At 38.8% G+C, this 14,845-nt stretch overlaps 1 protein-coding gene across 1 annotated transcript; it reads left to right on the forward strand.

Moving 5' to 3' along the window:
- Positions 1–2,520: 2,520 nt before the first annotated feature.
- On the forward strand, positions 2,521–14,348 carry WNT16 (Wnt family member 16). Its single transcript, XM_081535348.1, has 4 exons — positions 2,521–2,971; positions 3,164–3,405; positions 5,227–5,513; positions 12,158–14,348. Exons 1-4 carry the CDS (start codon positions 2,877–2,879, stop codon positions 12,620–12,622), a joined length of 1,089 nt encoding a protein of 362 aa, XP_081391474.1. The 5' UTR covers positions 2,521–2,876; the 3' UTR covers positions 12,623–14,348.
- The last annotated feature ends 497 nt before the right edge of the window (positions 14,349–14,845 follow it).

Here is a 14,845-nt window from a genome sequence, read left to right on the forward strand (position 1 = left end):
GAAGGGATGGAGGCTCTCAGTGCACGAGAGTTCAAGACGCCTGACGCAAAATAAGTGCTTCAATGTCTGCTCATTGAATGATAAGCTCAATTCTTCAGTTGGACCAACTTCTAGAAATGTTTTCTTTGCTTCAAAGGTATGGACAGAATGATCCCTAAGGGCTCAGATTATACACAAGAGGTATAAGGCCCTGAAACTGTGTCTTGGACTTGAAAATAGTTGACCCAGTGACTCTAAGAATAGAATGCTGTGAGTGGCCCTCTCAAGGTTTATCTGGATGCCTGGACAGTACTTGATCGCAAGAGTAGCAATAAAGGCAACGTTCAAGTCACCCCACTCCCAAACTAGATTAAGTAATCCCCCTGCGTTTTCCTGGCGCGCCATGCGTCCCCATTGTGTTCACCACACTGGCTATGACCCCCTGCCTCCTTGTCAGTCTTGTCAATGGGGCTGTGAACTCCACTACTATTTAACTCAGTGCTATCTAGCCCCACTTTTTAACCTATAACAGAGGCTCAGTATATCTTTCTAAAAGAAAAAAATCCAGCAACTTCCTTAAAACATCTATCATCATTGGCTCGAAAAATCAGCCTCAAGTATTCACGTTCTCCAATCCCTCAGTTCCCCTGCAGAGGAAGCCTCTTCTCTAATTACACCATCTCTGGCCACTTAGGTATCTGCTCAGGATGTTCCTCACCATGTTAATCCCTTTAGTAAGTTGTGTTCAAAACCAGTATCTGGTGTACTGGGCCCCATGGCAGGGGTTCAGCAGGGAGTGCTCCACGATGCCTCCCGGAGAGGCCTGCAGAATAAAGTGAGCTTGGATGAAGGCTCTGATTCTCAGAGAGGCCACTAGCCATTAGCAAAAATATTTCTGGATCTGTAACTGCACCCTATCATCAACTTGACTCTCTAAAAATTACAATGTGGCTTTAGGACCTGGTACATAGTGTTCACTCAATAAATATTTGTTGGATAAAGGAAAGAATGGGAGAAGATGGGAATTTCAGTGAGCTTTTATTGCTCTGGGCCAATAGAGAAGATATGCAGCAAATAAAATACTTTATTTGGTGATAAAGCAAATAAAGTAAATCTTTAATTTGAGTAAGTCTGGAATTTGGAACCCACTAAGCTGGGCTTCCCTGATGGCTCAGATGGCAAAGACTATGCCTGCAAGCAGGAGACCTAGGTTCAAACCCTGGGTCAGGAAGAGCCCCTGGAGAAGGGAATGGCTACCCACTCCAGTATTCTTATCTGGAAAATTCCATGGACAGAGGAGCCTGGTGGGCTAAGGCCCATAGGGTTACAAATAGTCAGACATGACTGAGCGACTCACAAACACAAGCTGGTATATCCTGAGAGTTTATTAACATTTCAGAAGTCCTCTGAGGAGTAGGTGATGCCTCTCATACACATTTCCTGTCGCCAGTTAGGTGAGAGAGTTTTCTGATACCACAGCTAAAAGCATGTGCCACCTGACTTCAGAGCTCTCCCCAGAGATCTTCTATCTTGGCAAACACTGGTTAGCTAATCTTTCTAAACTGCCAGGCACCAGAACATTCTCCTGCATCTGAACTCTTTGACTCCAGAAGAGTAACTTGCTGGATTCTATGCTTTTCTTTATTAATAATCTCAAATTAATTTGTTGCAGACTTGTCTCTATGGCTGGTTTGTGCCTTTAAGGAAAGGGATCTTGTCTTCAGAAATTCCCACAGTACTGGACACATAGTAGGTGTTCTATAAATAAGTTTCTAAAATTTGTCTTCAATGTGTCCAAATTCCCCGAGAAAGGCATAGTGTGCATTGAGGAGAACACGACCCTCAATTTTTCTAGAACTCTCCAGACAGTTCTCACTCACACCCACTCTATGCCCTCCATCTCTGACAGTGCTCTCAAAGAGCTCAGAAAAAAAGACAAATCGGCAAAATGATATCACCTAACACAATTTAAATATGATAGATTATTAATAGATGCTAGGCTAGAATCTTCCCTTTCGATAAAAGTAAACGCCTGCACAGATGACAACAGATGTCAAGCTTGACAGTATTTCTCTCATTCTCAAGCCTGCTGACATGCTGAGACCTCAATCAGGGTGTGGAAAAGTCAACTTTTTGGTACCAACTGGGACTCAAAAAATTATTCTTCTGTGAGGTAAAGGAGAGGAAAGAAACGTGAGCAGTGAGTATTTCCAGCCACTCCACCCAGAGTGTAATTAATCCATATGCGACTGGGGTGGGTGGCTCTCAAACATCGCCCCTTCAACCCCACACCTTCGGCCAGGTTTATTAAGACAGAAGCGCCCCTATAGTCTTCGGCTTATATCAATATTCCTCCCGCAGAGACCCATTCGGAAGACTGAGACGGGAGGAAAGGTCAGGAACACAGGGTCTGGACCTGCTGTAGGGAAGCAGCGGGCCCGAGCGCCCCCCGTGGAGTCCGCTCTCAGCCAATGGGAGCCTGAAGTCTGGGGATGATGAGATGAGGGGCCGCTGCTGGGCCAATCAGGTTCCAGGCGCAGCCAGGGAGGGGGGAGGAGATGGGAGGAGAGGCCGGGGGCGATGGAGACAGAGCTACATCAACAGAAGTTTCTCACCTTGGAATGCGACGGACGCTCCCGCATCTCCTGCACATCTCCAACTTGGCGCCGGAGGAGAGCCCCAGGCTACTTTCTCAACTTCCTCACGCTGCGCCCCCCTCGCGAGGGGAAAGCTGCTGAGAACACCTACTACGGCTGGCCTTCTTTTTACGTTGTCTGCAGGGACAAGGGAGGCGGGGGACAACTTGGTGCGGGGGAACTGACCTCTGGCTTGGCGGGCCTCTGGGTGGGGAGGGTCGAAGAGGAGTGGCTGGGGCTGGGGGACTCCATGCGGGGGCCATGGACAGAGCAGCGCTCCTGGGACTGTCCCGCCTGTGCGCGCTGTGGGCAGCCGTGCTCGCGTTGTTCCCCTGCGGAGCCCAAGGAAACTGGATGTGAGTATGGGGGCAGCAGGGGCGCACGCGATTTGTGGCAAAAGGGGGTGCCCAGCCTCAGGGAACTCTCAGCTGGGGCGGGGGAGAAGGGGCGGGAGTCCTAGGGCTGGTGACCTAAATTTCGGGTAAACATCTGGGCTTGGGGAGGAGAGCAGGGCAGCGGCTTACACTAGGGGCGGCCGTGTCTTACAGGTGGTTGGGCATCGCCTCCTTTGGGGTTCCGGAGAAGCTGGGCTGTGCCAACTTGCCTCTGAACAGCCGCCAGAAGGAGCTGTGCAAGAGGAAACCGTACCTGCTGCCGAGCATCCGCGAGGGCGCCCGGCTGGGCATTCAGGAGTGCAGAAGCCAGTTCAGGCACGAGAGATGGAACTGCCTGGTGGCCACCGCCGCCCCGCCGGGCACTAGCCCTCTGTTTGGCTACGAGCTGAGCAGCGGTGAGTCCCGGGTCTCTCGCGGCTGGAGTGGGACTGAGGGCGAGACCTGCAATTCCTGTAAATTAAAGAGTGCTCGTACGGTCCCGTCGCTCTTTAAATTCCCCAGAGAGGTCCGTTAGTGGAAGGAAATTGGGGGGCGACGGAAGCCAGATCCGGGTGTCGGTGCGGTCCTGGAGTGGGGGTGGGGTGACACCCCAGGTCCAGAACGCAGCGCGTGGAGGTGTAGCTCTTCCTCCTTCCCGCGGCGCCCGGCTGGAGCTGGAGGAAAAACTCTGACGCTCCACCCCGCCGATCCCTCGGACCCCGTAGCGCCCCCCTACGTGGGGGACCAGCTGGAGAAACATGATGTCGGCTGCAGGGAATGCCGAGGCCGCATCTGCTTTGATTTAAGCAGCTCCGCTGCGCACTGAGCCCTGGACAAGTGGCTAATTGCAGCGAAACCCCACGGTGGTTGGTTCCCGGGAACACCGCGTAGACGGAATAATGGCGATTTTAAAGGGACTGTCGCGGACAACCCTCGTGAGGCTAACTCGAGCACGACTTTGGTTTTTTCCTCTATTCCTTTCCTTCTACCCTTTCTCCTGTGCGCATATCCGAGGCGCGGGAATCGGCAGGGAAACAAAGTTCCACTCCCACGTGCCTAGCGACTTAGTAAGGATAAAGGCACAGAAGTGTCAGCAGATTCAAAGAATTTCAGAACCTGGGCTCTGAAAGATTCTTAGTCGTTTTTCATATTCATTTCCGTTCCCCTCCCACCTTTGACCCTTCCCCGCCGGGTCCCTACACTCACCGCCGCCAAACATCTCTTTTGCCCCGCTGCGCTTTGGCCGGCACACCCTTCCGAAAAGAGCACTGACTCCCTGCAAAAAGAAAAAAAGAGAAAAAAGAGGATGTGTTCTTAACAGTTGCTGAAATGTAGACGCATCCAGCTGTTGAAAAGGTTTATTGGACAATGGCGTAATAACGTTTCTACTTCAATCTAAACATCTCCGAGGAGGGGGAAAGTTGCCTGCTGGGTCCCTTCTAGACCATTTTACTAATATTTTAATGGGACTTCAATTTTCAAAGATTTTAGCTCGAAACCTATTGCAGGTGTGTTATATCCATACTCAGTATTCAATGGTTTTCCGTAACAATTTTTTTTTTTTTTGGCTGATGACATTTCAATTATCTTTAATTGCTCTTAGTAGTGTGAGAGGATATAATACTGTATATAGGAATATGAATATAATATTTAACCTACATATTAATATTGTTATCCAGTATATCGTTAAAACATCTTTGATGTGAAAGTAAACTATAACGTTTATCTCCTAATTGCTTTAGTCTTTGCTTAATTTTAGTTTGCATCCTGACATGTATTTTTTTGTGCAAGCAAAAGTCACACCAATTTTTCAGCCTGTGTTTTGTGATAACGTTTTAAATTTAAAGCGAAAGATAAGTGGGGCTCCTTGGGGCGTTTTCTTACTATTTACGATGTCCATGCAAGGGATTTTAAATTCAACGTGTATTTGTTGAATTTTCACTGTCTATTAAGTGCTGAGCTGGGTGCTAACATACATTTCAAATTTAAAATACAAACAGATGATTTTAAGGTATGAGGACAATTTATGACATACAATAAAGGAAAATCATACTGAAAATTAATGTTGCCTTTTTAAAAGATGAGAACAATATTAAATTGTCCTTTGTAAATGTGTACTCATTAAAGCATACCTTGAAAAGTTGCTTTCCTGATAAGAGGGTAAGTAGGAGGCTTTGTTATGAACATAAACAGAGAACGTATGGCTTGTTCATTTAGCAACTTATTTCTTATTCTAGGCACCAAGGAAACAGCATTTATTTATGCTGTGATGGCTGCAGGCCTGGTGCATTCTGTGACCAGGTCATGCAGCGCAGGCAACATGACTGAGTGTTCCTGTGACACCACCTTGCAGAACGGCGGCTCAGCAAGTGAAGGCTGGCACTGGGGGGGATGCTCCGATGATGTCCAGTATGGCATGTGGTTCAGCAGAAAGTTCCTAGATTTCCCCATCAGAAATACCACAGCAAAGGAAAGCAAAGTCCTGTTAGCAATGAACCTACATAACAATGAAGCTGGAAGGCAGGTATGTATTAGAAAATGGAGTAGAAATCCAGTGCCTTTAGGTATAATAGCACTAGGATTACACTTCTGGATCAATCTGACCAAATAGTCAAATGGTTTAAAAACACTTGCAGGCTGAAAAAAAAAAAATATATATATGAAATTTTTATTATATATGTATAACAGCAACTATATATATAAATATATATTTTTTCTTTCATGAGCCTGTACTGACCACATTGATTTAGTTTAAGTTTCCATCTGACGTGACTTGAATCTTGTTACAGAATGTATTAATATTTGTGATTGTATATTCGTATACCTAAAACACCAATTATAAAATAATAGAAGTACTAGTGCCTATTGGGTCATTTTATTCCACTCCTTTAGATGATTAGTTGTAGAAACCCAAATAAGACTTACAGTATCTGCCTTTCTAACAGGACTGAATCAAATTTCATTTTCTCAAATTTGAATTTTCATTATTTTTTTTAATACACTTTTTCATCGGCAACGGCATCTTAAACAAGTTATCAGTCTGTCCTTTCTCTAGCAAAATGTTCTCAAATACATTACAGAATACATAGCTCAATAATTTTTGTAAAAAACAAAATTTATTTAAAGGAAGTAGTTATTATAAAGCAATGTAGATTCACTGTAAAAACTGAGAAGTATAGATAAATGTAAAGAAACTATAGATGTATTAAATATTTGGGTATTTAAAAATATAGATATATTCAAGGAGAGGAAAATTTGAAGAATTACCATCTAATTAACTTTATAAATGAATTTTTAATACTAAATTTTCTTAAAATGGAGTAATTTGTAGCTTAATTTAACTTTTATATACTTATTTTAATGAATATTGACGCAATAAGCTTCGAGTTCTACAACATAGTTTGATTACTTGGCAATTCACAGTGACTTTCCAAAAACAGTTAAAACCTCTTTTAGGAATATATATTTTCTATTTTGTAATAATCTTTTCAGGACAGGAATATCACCACATATCCTATATTATTGTAAATATTCAATAACCTGCAAAGGTCCCAAAGTAGCCGTTGCAATCTGCCACATTCTCCTGCAATAAATTAAAGTAAGTTGTGGTATCTCTCAGGAATATTTAAAGTATATGTTGCATTTGTTTTACATTTTTGGAGAGTGAATAAATGGAACCCGCTTGGAATAGTTGCAAATTTCTGCCAGTTTTCTTTACTTAACCACTTTGGTTTAAAATACTAAAACTGAAAACTCAATATATCGCTGTAACATTTCAAATTCAAATTTGAATATTCAGTTCAATTTGAATATTGATTCAAAATGGAAAATTAAGAAATAGGAAAATCAGTAAATAGCTATGTAAGCTTTTCACTTTTTTGTTTTGAAATTCTAAGTTAATTTATTTCACTAAAGTAACTCCTGCTGACACCATGTCTCTTCTTGATAAAGTCTTACATTTAAAAAGATGAAATGAATGAGTTTTCACTTCAGTTTAAATAATATCTAATAAAGGAATTTTTATTATTTCTAATATATTAATGTAAAAAAGATTAGATGTAATTAACATTTGTTCTTTAAAGCTCTAGAGTTAAACTAGAGAAAAACTCCAGGTCAAATTAGTGTGTTTTAAAAACAAGAAAACAATTAAATGAATATTTATTGTCATCTTAGATCTTAAGTCTTCTTTAGTCATTCTTTGAATAGTTGGGTAGAGACAAAAAAGACTAATCAGAACACAAAACTTGGAAATTCATGTGATAATTCATTCTTTTGAATAAAGTTGCTTCCAACCTTATGAAAAGTCCCAAAGTATTCCAAAATGTATTTTTATTAGTGATATTAGGCAGTTATTTAATTTTATTCCATCTTAGGTGTTTTTTTTTAAATTAGGTAGTAATATTTGCCTCTTTAACTATTAACATTGATCTAATCTATTTATATTCTGATTTTATTAAAAACATACAACTATTCGGCATCAATTTAAATCCACTGTTTGTTGGCAATAAAACAATCTCCTCACTTTACTGAGGTTTTTGCTATTATTCTAATTATGCGGCAAAAATTCAGCTTATAGGTATATATACATTTTGGGTAAATTTCGGTTTTTTCTACTGAATCTCATTTTTTCCACATTGGTCAAGATGGAATCTTAAAATATTACAAAATATTACCTGGATATTTTGAGGGTACTACACTAATGTTTTTGTTGGTCTTTTCTCATGAAGTATTATAATTCAAAACATTTTAATATTTTTCTTTCCATTGGTGGTCAAAAAAAAAAACCACCATCACCACCATTACCGCAACAACAACAAAAATCAACCAGGTTTCCAAGATATTATCTAACATGGAAGAACAAACAACTACATTTTCAATATTGGCCATTAGGATTTTAATCTAATAGGCATATTCTTCTGTGTAAGGTTTCAAGGTCTGCATTCAATTGAGTTGATTTTCCTCATCTCAAAATCCCAAGCTCCAAATGTAGGAAAGCGTTCAGAGCAATGTGGGTACTGGCGCTTAGTAGTGCTGTGAGCAGAATAGATTATTTTCTAACCGCTGACCTTAAATACTCTAATTCCCACTTGGTTTCTGACACCATTCCTAAAGTTATGACTCCAAGAATAATGTTGCTGAATGGTGATTGGCTAACAGAATGATGTGATGTCTTCCAAGGGCAGAACTTCTGGGAATAATGTGACTTGGAATATTTATGGGTATTTCTTTTGGTGTGCTTAAAATATTTCCATTCTTCCCATGTCCACCTCATAAACTTTTAAGTTTCCCTACCCCATAATTTGTTTTATGATGAGTAACTCAAAAAAGTGGCATGGGCCCCACCCCCAAATTTCATTGACCTGTTTCAAGAATATTTATAAGTACTTGAATAACATGCAAATGTTTTGCTTTTCAGCAGATACAAATATATTTTTGAACTGAAAGGGACAAAACGGATCAGAGAAATAGGAATTCTGCATATAGTCATACAATTTATGTCACCGTTTTCATAAAAACTTAAACAGATCATCTGATAGTGGACAAAATGAAATGTCACAAAATGTTCCATGATAGTTTTTTTGTGTGTGTCATTTCTGTGAAGTTTGGATAACACAATATACTGGAAAACGGTCACCTCCAGCTGTGTTACCTCTGAGTCAAAGTTGTGGGGCTAGTCACTTCTTAGACCACTTCTCAAGCACTTTCTATTTTTACGTTGTTAATGATGCATCTTTCCTATTTCATTTCATCAGAAACTTATCAAACCAAAACTTAACACAGGGAGCCCAGTAGATTAAATGCTACACTCCTAATTGCTCTCCCCTAGTTTAAAAATATTATACCAAAATGTGCACATCTGTTTGCAATAGTTAATAAAACATTCCTCTGTTAATATCGTTATAAACCTTAACAACTCAACTAAGTAGAGAAAGGAATTTTCTCATAACCACACACAACTCATTCGCTTGCTGTTCTCTTACTTTTCCTGTTAGAAAATCACTCTGCTATCATTGCAGCTCAGAATGGCTATTTGACATCAAATAAAACTCCCAGCTGAAAAGCTTCAGAATATGTATTTTTGGAGTGTTTTGGAGTGTTCTTAAATATACTTGAATTTTCCACTTTCATTTTTCTTTGTTCTACCGAAATTACCCTGCTGCATATAAAGACTTCATATCATATATTTCCAGTTTTCCTTACGGAAGACAACTGTCTTAACCAGGCTATTAATTTTTCTGTCAAATTGGAATAATAAGCAGGTACGTGTTCTTTGTTAACTATCTACTATATGCAAGGGATTTTTTTCCTATCAAGCTAAATCAGTAAAATAATTTATGAAAATGTGCTCTGAGAAACACTAAGCTCCAAAGAGTTAAATCCTGTGTGTATGTGTGTCTGCATGTTATCCGCTCTTGAATTCTGCATTTCATCAAAGTCTCCTTGTGGTGACTGCATTGCTTTATTTTAGCTGTATTTGCCCAAGTTTCTTCCTTGGAGTCTTACAAAGGTATCATCATATAAATTGTGTGTCACATGATTTGTCTTTCTATCCTAGAATATAAATGTGAATAATATTCACATGTATAATAAAAATGCTTTCTTTTCTTATACTTATTTTTAAGGACAAAAGGGTAATGGAACTAAAAGATAGTAGAATAAAATTCCTTAAAAATATCTTTGAAAAATTTAGTTAACTCCAGGTATTTAAAAGTATCTTGTTTTCTAGGGCAGGAAACGCCCCCCAAATTTCAGTACAAATTCAGCAGGTGTTATCCCCAGATTCAAAATCAGTCTTCTCTTTTATCCTTCAAACCTAGAGGGTAGTGTGTCAGATTTGGATTGATACTATTGTGGGCTGAGGAATTGCAGAAAAACCTTCCAGATCAGAGTCTCCCAATATCATTGAGTTCCTAGCAGTGTCTCATTTGTTGAAGAAGTTGGTCTTTATTGCATCCTCTTGACGCAGTTTACTGATCGAGGGGAGTTAAAATGGTTCAAGTGTTTTGGTGAGCATCCGTTCTGTCCTCCACGCCTTGCAAATTGGCAACACCTTACATAATGCCTGAACTGCTTAATAAAAAGAAAAAGTGAGCTCCTCAGTCAAGAATCTGAGCAAGAGGCAGTCCTAAATCATAAGCAATGACTGTAACGAACAATGATCAGGTTTCAACGCATAAACTTACATTCTTAGATTTTTGGCTTTCTTTGGACAATTTGTTTTATGGCTACCTGGCATTGATTGAGCTCTCTTTTGCTTATATCTTTCGGACACTTAAAATCTGAACAAAAGTTGGCAGATCACAATATTTTTAACATTTATTTGCCTGGAGATATTTTAAAGAATTGAAGGTTTTGTGAATATCAAATGCCATCAATTTAACTGAATCAGTTCGTGCACCATACTCTATGAACTGTTTTCGTATCATTGAAAGATAAATTTTACTGGAGATAATAAGAAATAGACATATCTATTTGAGCCTTAATTTTATGAATTCAAAAAAGCATATGTGTTGCTTTCTATAAAGGGCAATGTTTAAATATTGTTTGGTTTTTTATTTTAAACACTAACAAAAACTATTTAATATTACACAAATCAATACCATATGCTTTCATTCAAGTCTGCAAATATAATAAATTGTTTGAAATACTCTGTCTCATTAGATAGTACAGAAACTTTAGTTAATTTGTTAAGAAATGTAACATTCCACATTGATGTCAATGTCAAGTGTGGTAGAAAATTGCAAAGTATAAACCCCTGTCATTTTTTATAGTTTTGATAAAAACTGTAAGTGGAATTTAAGCTGTGGGATTTTTTCTTTCTTTGGTGAGATTACACATAATTTCCAAGTTATTGAATGGATAGATCATTTTTTATTTTACCCGGCATGTTGACAGAATGTCAACTCTCCAGTTAGTCCTGACAATTTATTAATCTGCTCTGCCATCCTCTGGGGATTGAAGGAAGTTACATACTTACGGTACGTAAGAAATTAGAACTCTAAAACTTTTGTTTTAGAGATCTCTGTATTGTTTTCACTTGATTAGCTCTATTTGAAATTTTATCTCAACTCTTCCTACACTTTCCTCTTCAGGGAAAGGGGGCATTTATTTTAACCTTAATGTGTGTCAGGCAGTGGGCTCTTACCAATGTATGTAATCTCATTTAATTCCTCAGTCTGAATAAAATAACTCAGCACTTAGAAGTGAAAAATTATATAAATATTATTCCTTTTCCATGTTAGAATGGTGCTACTGATCCACCAAGAATAGGACATATGTTTTGAATTAATTTTCCAGAAGAGGGGAAGAATTGGCTGGGAGTAGCCACACTCTCCAGCCCCATCTTTTTTGAACCAATTTAGGGTTTCTCATGTGGTCTGTGACTAGGGGATAGTATGCCCCCCTCCAAACCTCTGTGAATATAACTGATTTTTGCAGTGATAAAACCTGAGCATACTCAATTTGGTAGATCTCATCCTTGGATGCTCTTGGAATCATCTGAGCAGCTTTGTAGAAGTCATTGCCCTGACCCCACCCTGACAAATTAAGTGAGAATCTCAGGGGTTATTTGTAAAGTTCCACAGGTGTTTCTCTGTGTATACAAGTCACCCAAGGATCTTACAAAAATGCAGATTTTGATTCTACAGGTTTGGTGGGGGGCTCAGAGTCTACATGTCTGTGCTGGTGTTGTTGGTCCATGAACCACACTCCAAGTAGCAAGATGCTAAAATGAATGGTATCAGGAACATGGAGGTATGAATGAACATCCTCTGACACCCAAGATTAAGTAAGAGATAAGAAATAAAAGTAGCTTCCCTTTGTTATCTCAGCTCATCTCTGATGACATTATTAGTCTGGCCTGCAGTTTTAAATTAGAAAGGTTTGCTCTGTAGGGTCAAGAGAAGGACCAAACATTTGGGTTCTAAGCGATCTAAAAGATTTTTTAGGTCCAAAACCATCCTTATTTTAAAATTATTATTATTTTATCTTTCTTATTTAATCGAAGTATTTTAAAAATCATTTTATTATTTTCATTGAAATATATAACCATTGCTTTTATATAGGAGGAAATAGATCCAGAAAGTTAAGTGACTAGGTGGGTGGTGCTTTTGTTGTTGGGTAAAACAGTTCATGAACAATGTTTCACTCAATTCCTGTTGGTTGCAGGCTGTTGCCAAGTTGATGTCCTTAGACTGCCGTTGTCACGGAGTTTCCGGCTCCTGCGCTGTGAAAACATGCTGGAAAACCATGTCTTCTTTTGAAAAGATTGGCCATCTGTTGAAGGATAAATATGAAAACAGTGTCCAAATCTCAGACAAAATAAAGAGGAAAATGCACAGGAAAGAAAAAGATCAGAGGAAAATACCAATCCGCAAGGATGATCTGCTCTACGTCAATAAGTCTCCCAATTACTGTGTTGAGGATAAGAAACTCGGGATCCCAGGGACTCAAGGCAGAGAGTGCAACCGCACGTCAGAGGGCGCAGATGGCTGCAACCTCCTCTGCTGTGGCCGAGGCTACAACACCCATGTGGTCAGGCATGTGGAGAGATGTGAATGCAAATTTATCTGGTGCTGTTATGTCCGCTGCAGGAGGTGTGAAAGCATGAATGATGTCCACACTTGCAAGTAACCACTCCATCCAGCCTTGGGCAAGAGTCCTCAGTGACAGAAGTATAATGGGAATACCACCCAGAGGGTGCTTCCCACTGTGCAGAGCTGGGGAAGTTGACTCCTGCCTCCTCCTCAGAATTCCCAGATCCTCCAGCCTCTCAGAGGTCCTCTTATCTGATGTCTAATCACACACCAAGCATGTGGATATCCTGGGATTCTGAAATGGAAAAAGTTTGGGTTCACATTTTGGTGGTTTAGGGAACATAAATTGAAATACAAGGAAGACCATCTGTCTCGTGAGGAAGAACGGAAAATAGTCTTCACGACAAGAGACCTGGTCCATACTCAGGATAAGATCCTGGAGTATGGAACTCGGTAGTGGTGGGTGAATATTAGTCATTTTTTAAAACACCTATTGTAGCAACAAGGAACAGTAACCATGAATCTCATTTATTCTTTCAGTAGTTTTTTATGAAGAAACAATACTGCTTGTGCATAGAAACAGAAGCTGGTGACAGGTTAACAGAAGTGGTAGATGCCTACTTAAACTTTCATTTCAGAAGAAAGAATCTTCCTAAGTGATACAACATCACTTAAAACATGTTTATTAGAGTTATTTAATGACAAAAGAAGCAAAATGTAAAAAGTAAAATGTATGGTTTGGATTTTAAGTGACTTTTAACCCGGAGAATTTATCTAGAAAAACGTCAGGAAGGTATATAGCAACCTTTACCTTTCACTTTACACCCTTATTATAGATCAGTTTCCATTCTAAAAACTCAGTCCTGAATTATTGGTGGAAGAAGGGATTCTGAAAGCATATGGGACAATTAGAGGTAAAAATATAAAGGGCTCTCATGCATTGTAAGGAAAAGCACACTTTAAATATGTAAAGACAGTATTTTTTACAATACTTTGCTGGGTTTTTTTCTATTTTGTAAATACTGTATTTAATTATATGATATATATTGAAACTTAAGATATTCTTTGCCAAAGCCCAAGAGCTAAGGCAATAAAATTATCTCAGAAATAATACTAGCTTCTGTTTCCTTTTATACTATTGACTCTGACATTTTTTTATACATTGCAGAAGAAGTTCATTGAGCAGTTAGTTATATAGATGTGTATTTCCTGCCAAAATGGCAGTTTTATATGTTATAAATTAAAATATGCTGCAATATATTAATAATTGTGCTATTTCAGCAGTCAGATTAAGTTGAATTTTGTTTTTAATTAGTTATGTTTAACTTGTAAGGTTATTATAATAAATTATACAGTAAAAGGCTTAACTGGAAAAAGGATCTAAATCAGAATAATGATCAATTTGTGGATTTGATATCCTGGATATTTATTACGTTGTGTTTAATGCTGCTTTTTCATGTGAATGTTGAATGGTCTTTCTTGTTTTAGTATTCGTGCATGTATTTTCATCCTATTTTACAAGTTTACTGGTAAAAATTACAGGGCTGTATTTAAGGTTGTATTTTAATGTAAATGCTGTGTTGTTGTTTTTTTATAAATTGTTAAATATTTCGGTATAATATAGAAAAAAAAAAGATTTTCTAAGATCAGAATGGACAAAGAAAGAATATTCTTTTTCTTAAAATAAGGTAAAGAAAAATTTTCCTGCCCACCCTAGTCTCATTCTATTTCCTTTCAATTTTATTTATCAAGGCAGAGCAATAATTTGTGAAAAAGAGCAAACCATGGAAAATGATCTAATATTAAAATCAAGGCTAAACATTTAACTGTGACCCTTAAAGTTTAACAAAATTACTATTTACTGAATAGGAGACTCCAAAATGACAAATGAATGAATATACTGCTTATTTAAAAGAGTGGTTTGCCATTCTTTAGCATCCACTGATTAGAGTAACCTGAATAATAGACATTTATTAGTATGCCCCTTTTTTTTTTTGCTAAGTAAATATTTTATCTGCATTGAAAATAAGCACTCTTTCTTAAACGATGAAGGCTGCAGTTTCCATTAATGACCATTTATTTCTATCGGCTAGAAAACTTTTCATAATTACCTTAGGAACCAATTGTGAGAACAGGGGAGCCTATAATTCACAAAAACATGATTACTATTCAGCCGTTTCTGAAAAACTGGTGCCAACTCGACACCCCCACCCCTCTTCCCACCCCTGCATGCCTGAGTAATAACTCCTAACTCCCGAACTGCGTCTTTGGGTTCTTCTTTTCCTTCTCCCTGGCATCAGCTTGAAGCCATCCGTGAATG

The sequence above is a fragment of the Giraffa tippelskirchi genome, chromosome 10, assembly GCF_054371585.1.
Source record: "Giraffa tippelskirchi isolate mGirTip1 chromosome 10, T2T-mGirTip1v1.2.pri, whole genome shotgun sequence".
NCBI lineage: Eukaryota > Metazoa > Chordata > Mammalia > Artiodactyla > Giraffidae > Giraffa > Giraffa tippelskirchi.